At 46.7% G+C, this 18,655-nt stretch overlaps 1 protein-coding gene across 2 annotated transcripts in view; it reads left to right on the forward strand.

Moving 5' to 3' along the window:
* LOC139392693 (TANK-binding kinase 1) overlaps nt 1-17,791 on the forward strand; it is a 60,272-nt gene extending 42,481 nt beyond the window's left edge. For both annotated transcript variants that reach the window (XM_071140863.1, XM_071140864.1), the window contains exons 13-20: nt 3,008-3,089; nt 3,904-4,022; nt 6,878-6,994; nt 8,298-8,399; nt 10,431-10,527; nt 13,554-13,657; nt 15,086-15,157; nt 16,991-17,791. In XM_071140863.1, the coding sequence (XP_070996964.1) occupies nt 3,008-3,089; nt 3,904-4,022; nt 6,878-6,994; nt 8,298-8,399; nt 10,431-10,527; nt 13,554-13,657; nt 15,086-15,157; nt 16,991-17,042 (745 nt within the window). In that variant the 3' untranslated portion in view covers nt 17,043-17,791. The remainder of the gene's footprint in view (nt 1-3,007; nt 3,090-3,903; nt 4,023-6,877; nt 6,995-8,297; nt 8,400-10,430; nt 10,528-13,553; nt 13,658-15,085; nt 15,158-16,990) is intronic.
* The last annotated feature ends 864 nt before the right edge of the window (nt 17,792-18,655 follow it).

Below are 18,655 nucleotides of genomic sequence, written 5' to 3' on the forward strand. Positions count from 1 at the left end.
CTCCCAGGTACGAGGTGTTAATGCAGGCCAATATGTTGTTGTCTCCTCTCCCAGGTACGAGGTGTTAATGCAGGCCAATATGTTGTTGTCTCCTCTCCCAGGTACGAGGTGTTAATGCAGGCCAATATGTTGTTGTCTCCTCTCCCAGGTACGAGGTGTTACTGCAGGCCAATATGTTGTTTTCTCCTCTCCCAGGTACGAGGTGTTAATGCAGGCCAATATGTTGTTGTCTCCTCTCCCAGGTACGAGGTGTTAATGCAGGCCAATATGTTGTTGTCTCCTCTCCCAGGTACGAGGTGTTAATGCAGGCCAATATGTTGCCTCCTCTCCCAGGTACGAGGTGTTAATGCAGGTCAATATGTTGTTGTCTCCTCTCCCAGGTACGAGGTGTTACTGCAGGCCAATATGTTGTTGTCTCCTCTCCCAGGTACGAGGTGTTAATGCAGGTCAATATGTTGTTGTCTCCTCTCCCAGGTACGAGGTGTTAATGCAGGCCAATATGTTGTCGTCTCCTCTCCCAGGTACGAGGTGTTACTGCAGGCCAATATGTTGTTGTCTCCTCTCCCAGGTACGAGGTGTTAATGCAGGCCAATATGTTGTTGTCTCCTCTCCCAGGTACGAGGTGTTAATGCAGGCCAATATGTTGTTGTCTCCTCTCCCAGGTACGAGGTGTTAATGCAGGCCAATATGTTGTTGTCTCCTCTCCCAGGTACGAGGTGTTACTGCAGGCCAATATGTTGTGTTCTCCTCTCCCAGGTACGAGGTGTTACTGCAGGCCAATATATTGTTGTCTCCTCTCCCAGGTACGAGGTGTTACTGCAGGCCAATATGTTGTTGTCTCCTCTCCCAGGTACGAGGTGTTAATGCAGGCCAATATGTTGTCTCCTCTCCCAGGTACGAGGTGTTAATGCAGGCCAATATGTTGTTGTCTCCTCTCCCAGGTACGAGGTGTTAATGCAGGCCAATATGTTGTTGTCTCCTCTCCCAGGTACGAGGTGTTACTGCAGGTCAATATGTTGTTGTCTCCTCTCCCAGGTACGAGGTGTTAATGCAGGCCAATATGTTGTCTCCTCCCCCAGGTACGAGGTGTTAATGCAGGCCAATATGTTGTTGTCTCCTCTCCCAGGTACGAGGTGTTAATGCAGGCCAATATGTTGTTGTCTCCTCTCCCAGGTACGAGGTGTTAATGCAGGCCGATATGTTGTTGTCTCCTCTCCCAGGTACGAGGTGTTAATGCAGGCCAATATGTTGTCGTCTCCTCTCCCAGGTACGAGGTGTTACTGCAGGCCAATATGTTGTTGTCTCCTCTCCCAGGTACGAGGTGTTAATGCAGGCCAATATGTTGTTGTCTCCTCTCCCAGGTACGAGGTGTTAATGCAGGCCAATATGTTGTTGTCTCCTCTCCCAGGTACGAGGTGTTAATGCAGGCCAATATGTTGTTGTCTCCTCTCCCAGGTACGAGGTGTTACTGCAGGCCAATATGTTGTGTTCTCCTCTCCCAGGTACGAGGTGTTACTGCAGGCCAATATATTGTTGTCTCCTCTCCCAGGTACGAGGTGTTACTGCAGGCCAATATGTTGTTGTCTCCTCTCCCAGGTACGAGGTGTTAATGCAGGCCAATATGTTGTCTCCTCTCCCAGGTACGAGGTGTTAATGCAGGCCAATATGTTGTTGTCTCCTCTCCCAGGTACGAGGTGTTAATGCAGGCCAATATGTTGTTGTCTCCTCTCCCAGGTACGAGGTGTTACTGCAGGTCAATATGTTGTTGTCTCCTCTCCCAGGTACGAGGTGTTAATGCAGGCCAATATGTTGTCTCCTCTCCCAGGTACGAGGTGTTAATGCAGGCCAATATGTTGTTGTCCTCCTCTCCCAGGTACGAGGTGTTAATGCAGGCCAATATGTTGTTGTCTCCTCTCCCAGGTACGAGGTGTTAATGCAGGCCGATATGTTGTTGTCTCCTCTCCCAGGTACGAGGTGTTACTGCAGGCCAATATGTTGTTTTCTCCTCTCCCAGGTACGAGGTGTTAATGCAGGCCAATATGTTGTCTCCTCTCCCAGGTACGAGGTGTTAATGCAGGCCAATATGTTGTTGTCTCTTCTCCCAGGTACGAGGTGTTAATGCAGGCCAATATGTTGTTGTCTCCTCTCCCAGGTACGAGGTGTTACTGCAGGCCAATATGTTGTTGTCTCCTCTCCCAGGTACGAGGTGTTAATGCAGGCCAATATGTTGTTGTCTCCTCTCCCAGGTACGAGGTGTTAATGCAGGCCAATATGTTGTTGTCTCCTCTCCCAGGTACGAGGTGTTAATGCAGGCCAATATGTTGTTGTCTCCTCTCCCAGGTACGAGGTGTTAATGCAGGCCAATATGTTGTCGTCTCCTCTCCCAGGTACGAGGTGTTAATGCAGGCCAATATGTTGTCTCCTCTCCCAGGTACGAGGTGTTAATGCAGGCCAAGGTGTTAATGCAGGCCAATATGTTGTTGTCTCCTCTCCCAGGTACGAGGTGTTAATGCAGGCCAATATGTTGTTGTCTCCTCTCCCAGGTACGAGGTGTTAATGCAGGTCAATATGTTGTTGTCTCCTCTCCCAGGTACGAGGTGTTAATGCAGGCCAATATGTTGTTGTCTCCTCTCCCAGGTACGAGGTGTTAATGCAGGTCAATATGTTGCCTCCTCTCCCAGGTACGAGGTGTTAATGCAGGCCAATATGTTGTTGTCTCCTCTCCCAGGTACGAGGTGTTAATGCAGGCCAATATGTTGCTGTCTCCTCTCCCAGGTACGAGGTGTTAATGCAGGCCAATATGTTGTTGTCTCCTCTCCCAGGTACGAGGTGTTACTGCAGGCCAATATGTTGTTGTCTCCTCTCCCAGGTACGAGGTGTTAATGCAGGCCAATATGTTATCTCCTCTCCCAGGTACGAGGTGTTAATGCAGGCCAATATGTTGTTGTCTCTTCTCCCAGGTACGAGGTGTTAATGCAGGCCAATATGTTGTTGTCTCCTCTCCCAGGTACGAGGTGTTAATGCAGGCCAATATGTTGTCGTCGTCAGAATACGATGAGATCTCAGACATGAGGAAGAAAATAGTCCTTGTAAGTACCTGCTGTTCCCTCTGGCCCCGCCCCTTAACCTATCACTCAGCCTCTGTTCCCTCTGGCCCCGCCCCTTAACCTATCACTCAGCCTCTGTTCCCTCTGGCCCCGCCCCTTAACCTATCGCTCAGCCTCTGTTCCCTCTGGCCCCGCCCCTGGCTACTAACCTATCACTCAGCCTCTGTTCCCTCTGGCCCCGCCCCTTAACATTTCACTTAGCCTCTGTTCCCTCTGGCCCCGCCCCTTAACCTATCACTCAGCCTCTGTTCCCTCTGGCCCCGCCCCTTAACCTATCACTCAGCCTCTGTTCCCTCTGGCCCCGCCCCTGTCTACTAACCTATCACTCAGCCTCTGTTCCCTCTGGCCCCGCCCCTTAACATATCACTCAGCCTCTGTTCCCTCTGGCCCCGCCCCTGGCTACTAACCTATCACTCAGCCTCTGTTCCCTCTGGCCCCGCCCCTTAACATATCACTCAGCCTCTGTTCCCTCTGGCCCCGCCCCTGGCTACTAACCTATCACTCAGCCTCTGTTCCCTCTGGCCCCGCCTCTGGCTATTATCTTCTCAGTCAGCCTCCCATCTCTGGAGCTGCTGTTGATTGGTTGTCTGTCAGCCTACCATCTCTGGAGCTGCTGTTGATTGGTTGTCTGTCAGCCTACCATCTCTGGAGCTGCTGTTGATTGGTTGTCTCTCAGCCTCCCATCTCTGGAGCTGCTGTTGATTGGTTTTCTCTCAGCCTCCCCCAGGGCTGCTGTTGATTGGTTGTCTCTCAGCCTCCCCCAGGGCTGTGGTTGATTGGTTGTCTCTCTGTGCAGATCTCTAACTCCTTAGTCCCCATGGAGCAGACGGTTCAGGACATCAAGAGTAAGTTCCTGTCAGGTGGTGTTCTGACGGACAGCTGGACTCAAGCTGGAACACACCCTGAAGACAGGAAGTAAGTAACGAGTGTGTTTTAGGGCTGTGACGATACAAGTTGCAAAAATGAAAACACAAAGCCGACCGAACTCTTTTGGTCATTTTAATATTGTCGCCTTATTCTGGGACGTCACTGGGATCGCCGCGAGTTAGCTGCAATTGTGTTTCTATTTCCGGGAACATTCACGCGACGCTAGCGCGTGCTAGTGGCGTGCTAGTGGCGTGCTAGTGGGGTGCTAGTGGCGTGCTAGTGGCGTGCTAGTGGCGTGCTTGTGACGTGCTAGTGGCGTGCTAGTGACGTGCTAGTGGCGTGCTAGTGACATGCTAGTGGCGTGCTTGTGACGTGCTAGTGGCGTGCTAGTGACGTGCTAGTGGCGTGCTTGTGATGTGCTAGTGGCGTGCTAGTAACGTGCTAGTGGCGTGCTAGTGGCGTGCTAGTGGCGTGCTAGTGGCGTGCTAGTGGCGTGCTATTGGCGTGCTAGTGACGTGCTAGTGGCGTGCTAGTGGCGTGCTATTGGCGTGCTAGTGGCGTGCTATTGGCGTGCTAGTGACGGGAGGCGAAAGCGACAAAAGTTTTAGTTGTGAGCTTGATAGTTTTACACTAACAGAAACGCACGAAATCGATCAACATGATCATGGCCAGTACCCACGCTGCAGCATTCTGTATGTTTTGCAGTTGACCAATGTCTTCCTTGGGTAGACCAGACAGGAGAGCATCACAGTCGTCCAGCCTGTTTGTAGTCAAAGCACGGATGAGTCTCTCTGTATCAGCCTGAGAGAAAAACAGCCACACATTAGCAATGTTCCTCAGGTGGTAGAAAGCTATTTTGTTCACCTTCCTAATGTCTGTTTTTTAAAATTGAGTTCAGAATGTAAAATGATTTATTGGCCGTGAATTACAATGTGCAGCCAGATTCTCTCTCTCCGGCTCCAACAATAAGTACGTCGGTCTCGTCTTCATTTAGCTGGAGGAAGAGTTGTGAGCCGTCCAACTATTTAAATCACTAATACAGTCCAATCGTTTATCCGTGGAGCTCAAATCCTGTGGTGAAACAGACATGTATTGTCTTGCGTGGCAGTGAAAATCAATGCTGTGCTTTTCTGATAACGCTGCCCCAAAGGGTAACACGTGTTTTCACACCGTAACCTAGAGAGATGCAAAATGTTACCAGGTTACAGTATACTTCAGAGATCACACCGTAACCCAGAGAGATACTAAATGTTACCAGGTTACAGTGTACTTCAGAGATCACACCGTAACCTAGAGAGATACTAAATGTTACCAGGTTACAGTGTACTTCAGAGATCACACCGTAACCTAGAGAGATACTAAATGTTACCAGGTTACAGTGTACTTCAGAGATCACACCGTAACCTAGAGAGATACTAAATGTTACCAGGTTACAGTATACTTCAGAGATCACACCGTAACCCAGAGAGATACAAAATGTTACCAGGTTACAGTATACTTCAGAGATCACACCGTAACCTAGAGAGATACTAAATGTTACCAGGTTACAGTGTACTTCAGAGATCACACCGTAACCTAGAGAGATACTAAATGTTACCAGGTTACAGTGTACTTCAGAGATCACACCGTAACCCAGAGAGATACAAAATGTTACCAGGTTACAGTATACTTCAGAGATCACACCGTAACCTAGAGAGATACTAAATGTTACCAGGTTACAGTGTACTTCAGAGATCACACCGTAACCTAGAGAGATACTAAATGTTACCAGGTTACAGTGTACTTCAGAGATCACACCGTAACCTAGAGAGATACTAAATGTTACCAGGTTACAGTATACTTCAGAGATCACACCGTAACCTAGAGAGATACTAAATGTTACCAGGTTACAGTATACTTCAGAGATCACACCGTAACCTAGAGAGATACAAAATGTTACCAGGTTACAGTATACTTCAGAGATCACACCGTAACCTAGAGAGATAATAAATGTTACCAGGTTACAGTGTACTTCAGAGATCACACCGTAACCTAGAGAGATACTAAATGTTACCAGGTTACAGTGTACTTCAGAGATCACACCGTAACCTAGAGAGATACTAAATGTTACCAGGTTACAGTGTACTTCAGAGATCACACCGTAACCTAGAGAGATACTAAATGTTACCAGGTTACAGTGTACTTCAGAGATCACACCGTAACCTAGAGAGATGCTAAATGTTACCAGGTTACAGTGTACTTCAGAGATCACACCGTAACCTAGAGAGATACAAAATGTTACCAGGTTACAGTGTACTTCAGAGATCACACCGTAACCTAGAGAAATACTAAATGTTACCAGGCTACAGTGTACTTCAGAGATCACACCGTAAACTAGAGAGATACTAAATGTTACCAGGTTACAGTGTACTTCAGAGATCACACCGTAACCTAGAGAGATACTAAATGTTACCAGGTTACATTGTACTTCAGAGATCACACCGTAACCTAGAGAGATACTAAATGTTACCAGGTTACAGTGTACTTCAGAGATCACACCGTAACCTAGAGAGATACTAAATGTTACCAGGTTACAGTGTACTTCAGAGATCACACCGTAACCTAGAGAGATACTAAATGTTACCAGGTTACAGTGTACTTCAGAGATCACACCGTAACCTAGAGAGATACTAAATGTTACCAGGTTACAGTGTACTTCAGAGATCACACCGTAACCTAGAGAGATAATAAATGTTACCAGGTTACAGTATACCCAGGTTACAGTATACCTGTATCTCCATACAAAAACAGAGTCTGAGAGTAATATCCAATATCTGTGGACTGATGTTGCTCCTCAAGCCACACGTGAGTTCCACAGCTCCTTTCAGCCATCTAACACTCATGGTTTTCTCTCTCTGTCTCAGTGTTGAGAGGATCAAGGTTCTGCTGGACTCCATTACAGCCATCTACCACCAGTTTAAGAAGGACAAGGCTGAGAGACGTCTGCCGTACAACGAGGAACAAATACACAAATTTGACAAGTAGGTCCGTCTTTTCTGTCCCGCTGACCAGGTTTCCATCCGTCCTGACAGGCCTGATGGAAACATGTCCTGACAGGCCTGATGGAAACATGTCCTGACAGGCCTGATGGAAACATGTCCTGACAGGCCTGATGGAAACATGTCCTGACAGGCCTGATGGAAACATGTCCTGACAGGCCTGATGGAAACATGTCCTGACAGGCCTGATGGAAACATGTTCTGACAGGCCTGATGGAAACATGTCCTGACAGGCCTGATGGAAACATGTCCTGACAGGCCTGATGGAAACATGTCCTGACAGGCCTGATGGAAACATGTCCTGACATTATTTTTTTTAACCAAATACGCTCGGCAAGGTGGGATCTTTTTTGTGTCTGTAAAATGAACGATGGGAGAAATGGCAGAGGAAACCCTTTCATGCCCAAATATGGATATAACAACCATCACATGGAAGTCAACTTGGAGTCACGTGATTAAATGGTGTGTGGTCTTCCCACGACCATGCAGTTTATTAGGCTACAGATATACTGTAGGACAGATATACTGTAGGACAGATATACTGTAGGACAGATATAGTGTAGGAATAAGGGTGTTGGAGATGCACAGTGATGAGGTTGATGCTCCTTTCAATAAATATCCAGGGTCTTATTCTGTTGACCTGATGATTCATGATGACAGATCTGCTCCTCAACCCCAACATCAGTCCTCTATCCATGATGACAGATCTGCTCCTCAACCCCAACATTAGTCCTCCTCTATCCATGATGACAGATCTGCTCCTCAACCCCAACATTAGTCCTCTATCCATGATGACAGATCTGCTCTTCAACCCCAACATTAGTCCTCCTCTATCCATGATGAGAGATCTGCTCCTCAACCCCAACATCAGTCCTCCTCTATCCATGATGACAGATCTGCTCCTCAACCCCAACATCAGTCCTCTATCCATGATGACAGATCTGCTCCTCAACCCCAACATTAGTCCTCCTCTATCCATGATGACAGATCTGCTCCTCAACCTCAACATCAGTCCTCTATCCATGATGACAGATCTGCTCCTCAACCCCAACATCAGTCCTCCTCTATCCATGATGACAGATCTGCTCCTCAACCCCAACATTAGTCCTCTATCCATGATGACTAATCTGCTCCTCAACCCCAACATTAGTCCTCCTCTATCCATGATGACAGATCTGCTCCTCAACCCCAACATCAGTCCTCCTCTATCCTCAATTCCCCAATTTCACAGACAGTGTATATCTTCTGGTTACAGTATAGTAATAATATAATGCTCCTCTAACAGACAGAAGCTGGTGTTCCATGCCACCAAGGCCAGGTCTCTGTTTACAGAGGAGTGTGCCATGAAGTACCGCCTCTTCATCTCTAAGAGCGAGGAGTGGATGAGGTAAGTGTCCCGTAATTGAAGGATGATATCAGATGAGGTCAGTGTGTTCTGTAGATGAAGGATGATATCAGATGAGGTCAGTGTGTTCTGTAGAGGAAGGTGTCAGATGAGGTCAGTGTGTTCTGTAGATGAAGGAAGGTATCAGATGAGGTCAGTGTGTTCTGTAGATGAAGGAAGGTATCAGATGAGGTCAGTGTGTTCTGTAGATGAAGGAAGGTATCAGATGAGGTCAGTGTGTTCTGTAGTTCTGTAGGCGAAGGAAGGTATCAGATGAGGTCAGTGTGTTCTGTAAAGGAAGGAATCAGATGAGTTCAGTGTGTTCTGTAGATGAAGGAAGGTATCAGATGAGGTCAGTGTGTTCTGTAGATGAAGGAAGGTATCAGATGAGGTCAGTGTGTTCTGTAGATGAAGGTGTCAGATGAGGTCAGTGTGTCCTGTAGATGAAGGTGTCAGATGAGGTCAGTGTGTTCTGTAGATGAAGGAAGGTATCAGATGAGGTCAGTGTGTTCTGTAGATGAAGGAAGGTATCAGATGAGGTCAGTGTGTTCTGTAGATGAAGGAAGGTATCAGATGAGGTCAGTGTGTTCTGTAGATGAAGGAAGGTATCAGATGATGTCAGTCTGTCTTGTAAAGGAAGGTATCAGATGAGGTCAGTGTGTTCTGTAGATGAAGGTGTCAGATGAGGTCACTGTGGTCTGTAAATGAAGGAAGGTATCAGATGAGGTCAGTGTGTTCTGTAGATGAAGGAAGGTATCAGATGAGGTCAGTGTGTTCTGTAGTTGAAGGATGATATCAGATGAGTCCAGTGTGTTCTGTAGTTGAAGGGTGATATCAGATGAGGTCAGTGTGTTCTGTAAATGAAGGAAGGTATCAGATGAGGTCAGTGTGTTCTGTAGATGAAGGATGATATCAGATGAGGTCAGTGTGTTCTGTAGGCGAAGGAAGGTATCAGATGAGGTCAGTGTGTTCTGTAAAGGAAGGAATCAGATGAGTTCAGTGTGTTCTGTAGATGAAGGAAGGTATCAGATGAGGTCAGTGTGTTCTGTAGATGAAGGAAGGTATCAGATGAGGTCAGTGTGTTCTGTAGATGAAGGAAGGTATCAGATGAGGTCAGTGTGTTCTGTAGATGAAGGAAGGTATCAGATGATGTCAGTCTGTCTTGTAAAGGAAGGTATCAGATGAGGTCAGTGTGTTCTGTAGATGAAGGTGTCAGATGAGGTCACTGTGGTCTGTAAATGAAGGAAGGTATCAGATGAGGTCAGTGTGTTCTGTAGATGAAGGAAGGTATCAGATGAGGTCAGTGTGTTCTGTAGTTGAAGGATGATATCAGATGAGTCCAGTGTGTTCTGTAGTTGAAGGGTGATATCAGATGAGGTCAGTGTGTTCTGTAAATGAAGGAAGGTATCAGATGAGGTCAGTGTGTTCTGTAGATGAAGGATGATATCAGATGAGGTCAGTGTGTTCTGTAGATGAAGGAAGGTATCATATGAGGACAGTGTGTCCTGTAGATGAAGGAAGGTATCAGATGAGGTCAGTGTGTCCTGTAGATGAAGGAAGGTATCAGATGAGGTCAGTGTGTTCTGTAGATGAAGGAAGGTATCAGATGAGGTCGGTGTGTTCTGTACATGAAGGAAGGTATCAGATGAGGTCAGTGTCCTGTACATGAAGGAAGGTATCAGATGAGGTCAGTCTGTCTTGTAAAGGAAGGTATCAGATGAGGTCAGTCTGTCTTGTAAAGGAAGGTATCAGATGAGGTCAGTCTGTCTTGTAAAGGAAGGTATCAGATGAGGTCAGTCTGTCTTGTAAAGGAAGGTATCAGATGAGGTCAGTGTGTTCTGTAGATGAAGGAAGGTATCAGATGAGGTCGGTGTGTTCTGTAGATGAAGGAAGGTATCAGATGAGGTCAGTCTGTCTTGTAAAGGAAGGTATCAGATGAGGTCAGTCTGTCTAGTCAGTCTGTGTGTGTGTGTGTGTGTGTATGGAAGGTATGCAGGAAGGTGTATCAATAGTGTGTTTATCTCCCCTGTACAGGAAGGTGCATCACGTGAGGAAGCAGCTGATTGGTCTAACCAGCCAATTCAACAGCGTGGAGAAGGAAGTTTCCATGGTGATGGAGAGAGTTATTAAGGTCTGAACACACACACACACACACTTACTAAACACTGAAGTAAACAGGTTTCCTCCACTAAGTTGAGGGATGGTGCAGGAGGAGGGAGAGGGAAGAGAGAGGAGGGGATGAGGGAGAGATGGCCCGTTGTTTTATGTTAGTCTGTGGGAGCAGGTTTGGATTCCCTTATTTATAGACTGGTGTGACTATAGTACGGATTGATTGCAGATCAATTCAAATCTCCCATCATATTTAAGCCAATTCGACACCAATGTCGATTCAACTTTGGAGGTACACAACACACTCCCTGCCCTTCGTTCCCGAGAACCACATCACGTTACCGTTAGGAAAAAAATACAATTTCTTGCCCTGATCTAGCTCTATATCTAGGAGTGGGATAACAGAGACCCTGATCTAGCTCTATATCTAGGAGTGGGATAACAGAGACCCTGACCTAGCTCTATATCTAGGAGTGGGATAACAGAGACCCTGATCTAGCGCAATATCTAGGAGTGGGATAACAGAGACCCTGATCTAGCTCAATATCTAGGAGTGGGATAACAGAGACCCTGATCTAGCTCTATATCTAGGAGTGGGATAACAGAGACCCTGACCCTGATCTAACTCTATATCTAGGAGTGGGATAACAGAGACCCAGACCCTGATCTAGCTCTATATCTAGGAGTGGGATAACAGAGACCCAGAACCTGATCTAGCTCTATATCTAGGAGTGGGATAACAGAGACCCAGACCTAGCTCAATATCTAGGAGTGGGATAACAGAGACCCTGACCTAGCTCTATATCTAGGAGTGGGATAACAGAGACCCTGACCTAGCTCTATATCTAGGAGTGGGATAACAGAGACCCTGATCTAGCTCTATATCTAGGAGTGGGATAACAGAGACCCTGACCTAGCTCTATATCTAGGAGTGGGATAACAGAGACCCTGACCTAGCTCTATATCTAGGAGTGGGATAACAGAGACCCTGACCTAGCTCTATATCTAGGAGTGGGATAACAGAGACCCTGATCTAGCTCTATATCTAGGAGTGGGATAACAGAGACCCTGATCTAGCTCTATATCTAGGAGTGGGATAACAGAGACCCATACCCTGATCTAGCTCTATATCTAGGAGTGGGATAACAGAGACCCAGACCCTGATCTAGCTCTATATCTAGGAGTGGGATAACAGAGACCCTGATCTAGCTCTATATCTAGGAGTGGGATAACAGAGACCCTGATCTAGCTCTATATCTAGGAGTGGGATAACAGAGACCCTGATCTAGCTCTATATCTAGGAGTGGGATAACAGAGACCCTGATCTAGCTCTATATCTAGGAGTGGGATAACAGAGACCCTGACCTAGCTCAATATCTAGGAGTGGGATAACACTCAGACCCTGACCTAGCTCAATATCTAGGAGTGGGATAACAGAGACCCTGATCTAGCTCTATATCTAGGAGTGGGATAACAGAGACCCTGACCCTGATCTAGCTCTATATCTAGGAGTGGGATCAGACCCTGACCTAGCTCTATATCTAGGAGTGGGATAACAGAGACCCTGACCTAGCTCAATATCTAGGAGTGGGATAACACTCAGACCCTGACCTAGCTCAATATCTAGGAGTGGGATAACACCCTGATCTAGCTCAATATCTAGGAGTGGGATAACACTCAGACCCTGATCTAGCTCTATATCTAGGAGTGGGATAACAGAGACCCTGACCTAGCTCAATATCTAGGAGTGGGATCAGACCCTGACCTAGCTCTATATCTAGGAGTGGGATAACAGAGACCCTGACCTAGCTCAATATCTAGGAGTGGGATAACAGAGACCCTGACCTAGCTCTATATCTAGGAGTGGGATAACAGAGACCCTGACCTAGCTCTATATCTAGGAGTGGGATAACACTCAGACCCTGACCTAGCTCTATATCTAGGAGTGGGATAACAGAGACCCTGACCTAGCTCTATATCTAGGAGTGGGATAACACTCAGACCCTGACCTAGCTCAATATCTAGGAGTGGGATAACACTCAGACCCTGACCTAGCTCTATATCTAGGAGTGGGATAACAGAGACCCTGACCTAGCTCAATATCTAGGAGTGGCATAACACTCAGACCCTGACCTAGCTCAATATCTAGGAGTGGGATCAGACCCTGACCTAACTCAATATCTAGGAGTGGGAGAACAAGACAACAGGAGTGAGATAACACCCAGACCCTGACATACTAACATGGTTTCAGAGTTATAAAACCAGGACCAACAGCTACCGTTTAGTAGCATTTCTGACCATGCTAACATGGTTTCAGACTAATCTCAGAGTTATAAAACCAGGACCAACAACTACCGTTTAGTAGCATTTCTGACCATGCTAACATGGATTCAGAGTTATAAAACCAGGACCAACAACTACCGTTTTGTAGCATTTCTGACCATGCTAACATGGTTTCAGAGTTATAAAACCAGGACCAATAACTACCGTTTAGTAGCATTTCTGACCATGCTAACATGGATTCAGAGTTATAAAACCAGGACCAACAACTACCGTTTAGTAGCATTTCTGACCATGCTAACATGGATTCAGAGTTATAAAACCAGGACCAACAACTACCGTTTAGTAGCATTTCTGACCATGCTAACATGGATTCAGAGTTATAAAACCAGGACCAATAACTACCGTTTAGCAGCATTTCTGACCATGCTAACATGGATTCAGAGTTATAAAACCAGGACCAACAACTCGGTTCTGCGTAACAGAAGCAGCTAAATAGAGTACCAGTCAACGTTTGGACACACCTCCTCATTCAAGGGGTTTTCTCTGTTTACTATGTTCTACATTGTACAATAATAGTGAAGACATCAAAACTATGAAATAACACATATGGAATCATGTAGTAACCAAAAAAGTGTTAAACAAATCAAAATATATTTGAGATTCTTCAAAGTAGCCACCTTTTGTCTTGATGACCGCTCTGCATGGGGGGAGTAGACATTGTGGTGCATGAATTTAGTTGTTAATATCCATGTTTGTGTGTTGTAGCTACAGGAGCAGTTACCTGGTAAGGTGCTACCTCTGGCATCCAGTGGTATGGTGAAGCCTCAAGCCTACCTCAGCCAGAGCACCTTGGTAGAGATGACCCTGGGGTGAGTTACTGTCCATAACCCTTAACCCCTGACCTTACCTCAGCCAGAGCACCTTGGTAGAGATGACTCTGGGGTGAGTTACTGTCCCTAACCGTTAACCCTTAACCCCTGACCTTACCTCAGCCAGAGCACCTTTGTAGAGATGACCCTGGGGTGAGTTACTGTCCCTAACCGTTAACCCTTAACCCCTGACCTTACCTCAGCCAGATCACCCTGGTAGAGATGACCCTGGGGTGAATTACTCTCCCTGACCCTACATCAGTCAGATCACCCTGGTAGAGATGACCCTGGGGTAAGCTACTGTCCCTGACCGTTAACCCCTGACCTTACCTCAGCCAGATCACCCTGGTAGAGATGACCCTGGGGTGAGTTACTCTCCCTGACCCTACATCAGTCAGATCACCCTGGTAGAGATGACCCTGGCGTGAGCTACTGTCCCTGACCCCTAACCGTTAACCCCTGACCTTACCTCAGCCAGATCACCCTGGTAGAGATGACCCTGGGGTGAGTTACTCTCCCTGACCCTACCTCAGCCAGATCACCCTGGTAGAGATGACCCTGGGGTAAGCTACTGTCCCTGACCCTACATCAGCCAGATCACCCTGGTAGAGATGACCCTGGGGTAAGCTACTGTCCCTGACACCTACATCAGTCAGATCACCCTGGTAGAGATGACCCTGGGGTGAGTTACTCTCCCTGTCCCTACATCAGTCAGATCACCCTGGTAGAGATGCCCCTGGGTAAGTCTCACTATCATGTTGTTACATCTGAGGACATGTTTGTTGACTTGAGGGATGATCTATAACCAGTGGGACAATATTCCACCTTCTCAGTGAGTGTCCAGTGTTAACCAGTAGGATAATATTCCACCATCTCAGTGACAGTGTCCAGTGTTAACCAGTAGGACGATATTCTACCATCTCAGTGACAGTGTCCAGTGTTAACCAGTAGGACGATTTTCTACCATCTCAGTGACAGTGTCCAGTGTTAACCAGTAGGACGATATTCTACCATCTCAGTGACAGTGTCCAGTGTTAACCAGTAGGACGATATTCTACCATCTCAGTGACAGTGTCCAGTGTTAACCAGTAGGACGATATTCTACCATCTCAGTGACAGTGTCCAGTGTTAACCAGTAGGACGATATTCTACCATCTCAGTGACAGTGTCCAGTGTTAACCAGTAGGACGATATTCTACCATCTCAGTGACAGTGTCCAGTGTTAACCAGTAGGATAATATTCCACCATCTCAGAGAGTGTCCAGTGTGAACCAGTAGGACGATATTCTACCATCTCAGTGTCCAGTGTTAACCAGTAGGACGATATTCTACCATCTCAGTGTCCAGTGTTAACCAGTAGGACGATATTCCACCTTCTCAGTGACAGTGTCCAGTGTTAACTCTCTCTATCCTTTCTGTGATTTCCAGGATGAAGAAGCTGAAGGAAGAGATGGAGGGGGTAGTAAAGGAGTTGGCGGAGAACAACCACTTCCTGGAGAGGTGAGGACTTGTCTGGCTACACAGAGCTCCCTGTGATGGCCGTATGTTTACTTTATAACAGACCGAGGCCAGCAATTCAAAACATGGTCAATAACCCCGATAAGACATATGAAGGCCTCCTTCCTGTCAGATCAGCTGTTTGGTCCTTCCTGTTAGATCAGCTGTTTGGTCCTTCCTGTTAGATCAGCTGTTTGGTCCTTCCTGTTAGATCAGCTGTTTGGTCCTTCCTGTTAGATCAGATCAGCTGTTAGGTCCTTCCTGTCAGATCAGCTGTTTGGTCCTTCCTGTCAGATCAGCTGTTTGGTCCTTCCTGTTAGATCAGCTGTTTGGTCCTTCCTGTTAGATCAGCTGTCTGGTCCTTCCTGTCAGATCAGAGCAGCTGTTTGGTCCTTCCTGTTAGATCAGCTGTTTGGTCCTTCCTGTTAGATCAGCTGTTTGGTCCTTCCTGTTAGATCAGCTGTTTGGTCCTTCCTGTTAGATCAGCTGTTTGGTCCTTCCTGTTAGATCAGCTGTTTGGTCCTTCCTGTTAGATCAGAGCAGCTGTTTGGTCCTTCCTGTTAGATCAGCTGTTTGGTCCTTCCTGTTAGATCAGCTGTTTGGTCCTTCCTGTTAGATTAGCTGTTTGGTCCTTCCTGTTAGATCAGATCAGCTGTTTGGTTCTTCCTGTTAGATCAGCTGTTTGGTACTTCCTGTTAGATCAGATCAGCTGTTTGGTCCTTCCTGTTAGATCAGCTGTTTGGTCCTTCCTGTTAGATCAGCTGTTTGGTCCTTCCTGTCAGATCAGCTGTTTGGTCCTTCCTGTTAGATCAGATCAGCTGTTTGGTTCTTCCTGTTAGATCAGCTGTTTGGTACTTCCTGTTAGATCAGCTGTTTGGTCCTTCCTGTTAGATCAGCTGTTTGGTCCTTCCTGTTAGATCAGCTGTTTGGTCCTTCCTGTTAGATCAGCTGTTTGGTCCTTCCTGTTAGATTAGCTGTTTGGTCCTTCCTGTTAGATCAGATCAGCTGTTTGGTCCTTCCTGTTAGATCAGCTGTTTGCTCCTTCCTGTTAGATCAGCTGTTTGGTCCTTCCTGTTAGATCAGCTGTTTGGTCCTTCCTGTTAGATCAGCTGTTTGGTCCTTCCTGTTAGATCAGCTGTTTGGTCCTTCCTGTTAGATCAGCTGTCTGGTCCTTCCTGTTAGATCAGCTGTTTGGTCCTTCCTGTTAGATCAGCTGTTTGGTCCTTCCTGTTAGATCAGCTGTTTGGTCCTTCCTGTTAGATCAGATCAGCTGTTTGGTCCTTCCTGTTAGATTAGCTGTTTGGTCCTTCCTGTTAGATCAGCTGTTTGGTCCTTCCTGTTAGATCAGCTGTTTGGTCCTTCCTGTTAGATCAGCTGTTTGGTCCTTCCTGTTAGATCAGCTGTCTGGTCCTTCCTGTTAGATCAGCTGTCTGGTCCTTCCTGTTAGATCAGCTGTTTGGTCCTTCCTGTTAGATCAGCTGTTTGGTCCTTCCTGTTAGATCAGCTGTTTGGTCCTTCCTGTTAGATCAGATCAGCTGTTTGGTCCTTCCTGTTAGATCAGCTGTTTGGTCCTTCCTGTTAGATCAGCTATTTGGTCCTTCCTGTTAGATCAGCTGTCTGGTCCTTCCTGTTAGATCAGCTGTTTGGTCCTTCCTGTTAGATCAGCTGTTTGGTCCTTCCTGTTAGATCAGCTGTTTGGTCCTTCCTGTTAGATCAGATCAGCTGTCTGGTCCTTCCTGTTAGATCAGCTGTTTGGTCCTTCCTGTTAGTACATGGACATAAATAGAAGCTGATCTATCTATTGATATAATATTGTCTGATGTTGCTGTTTTCCAGGTTTGGCTCTTTGACATTGGATGGAGGAATGAGAAGTGTGGACCGTATCTGAGACCATGTGGCCCCTCGCTTCCGACACCCACCCTACACACCCACCCTACACCTTCACCCAACCTCCATACCCACCCTACACCTTCACCCAACCTCCATACCCACCCTACACCTTCACCCAACCTCCATACCCACCCTACACCTTCACCCAACCTCCATACCCACCCTACACCTTCACCCAACCTCCATACCCACCCTACACCTTCACCCAAATTCCATACCCACCCTACACCTTCACCCAACCTCCATACCCACCCTAAACCCTCCCCCCTGACTCTCAACCCACCCTAAACCCTCACTCGTCGACTCTCACCCACCCTAAACCCTCACTCGTCGACTCTCACCCACCCTAAACCCTCACCCCTCGACTCACCCACCCTAAATCCCCACCTCAATCCACTTTCTAGACCAGGGGTCTCCAACCTTTTCAAGCATGAGAGCTACCTTCAAATAGACCCGTTGTTCTCCTCTCCCTGCAACTCTTCCCCGGGTCCTTAGTGTACAAGAGACACTGTTTTCCCCGGGTCCTTAGTGTACAAGAGACACTATGTTTTCTGTCGATATACCTGGTAAAACAATGGTTAATAAACACTAAAGGAGGCCTTATAAAATCTGATGTATTTTTTCCTCCCAAATTCTTCTGTTTTCTCAGTTGATGTATTTAGTTTTTACTCTCAAAACGGCATGTTCTGAGTCCGTGTCAATGTTTAAATCACATCAGGAGAAACTATTTTTAGGTTTGGAAGAAAACGAACACGTTTAGATTTTGGAGTGCAATTCCCTTTTAATTGTGCAGGAATGTGCCGTTTTAATGTGCCGGTCTGTGGTGGTTCAGTACTGCTGCTGCTGATTTCATGGCATAGTTTACCAACAAACAAACGGTAGATACAAATTATGTACTTCTTCTAGGTAAGCCTACTTTGCAGTTAACATTTAATATGGTTTTGGGGGAAAGTATTTCTGTCAATCTACAAGACAGTTATCACATCAACTGGCGTTACACTGAATGACAGACAAACACCGGACGGATGGACGCCATATTGCTGAAAATGAATTGTCAGATAATGTGTTAGGTTTGGCTTTTTAATCCAATAGTGGCTAACCAGGGGTGGGATAATGTCGATGTTGCCTTGATTAGATAGTAGCTGGGAGCTTGCCGTGTCTCTGATACTTGGCTAACCAGGGGTGGGATAATGTCAATGTTGCCTTGATTAGATAGTAGCTGGGAGCTTGCCGTGTCTCTGATACTTGGCTAACCAGGGGTGGGATAATGTCGATGTTGCCTTGATTAGATAGTATCTGGGAGCTTGCCGTGTCTCTGATACTTGGCTAACCAGGGGTGGGATAATGTCGATGTTGCCTTGATTAGATAGTAGCTGGGAGCTTGCCGTGTCTCTGATACTTGGCTAACCAGGGGTGGGATAATGTCGATGTTGCCTTGATTAGATAGTATCTGGGAGCTTGCCGTGTCTCTGATACTTGGCTAACCAGGGGTGGGATAATGTCGATGTTGCCTTGATTAGATAGTAGCTGGGAGCTTGCCGTGTCTCTGATACTTGGCTAACCAGGGGTGGGATAATGTCGATGTTGCCTTGATTAGATAGTATCTGGGAG

This window comes from Oncorhynchus clarkii, chromosome 33, assembly GCF_045791955.1.
Source record: "Oncorhynchus clarkii lewisi isolate Uvic-CL-2024 chromosome 33, UVic_Ocla_1.0, whole genome shotgun sequence".
In the NCBI taxonomy this organism is placed as follows: Eukaryota; Metazoa; Chordata; class Actinopteri; order Salmoniformes; family Salmonidae; genus Oncorhynchus; species Oncorhynchus clarkii.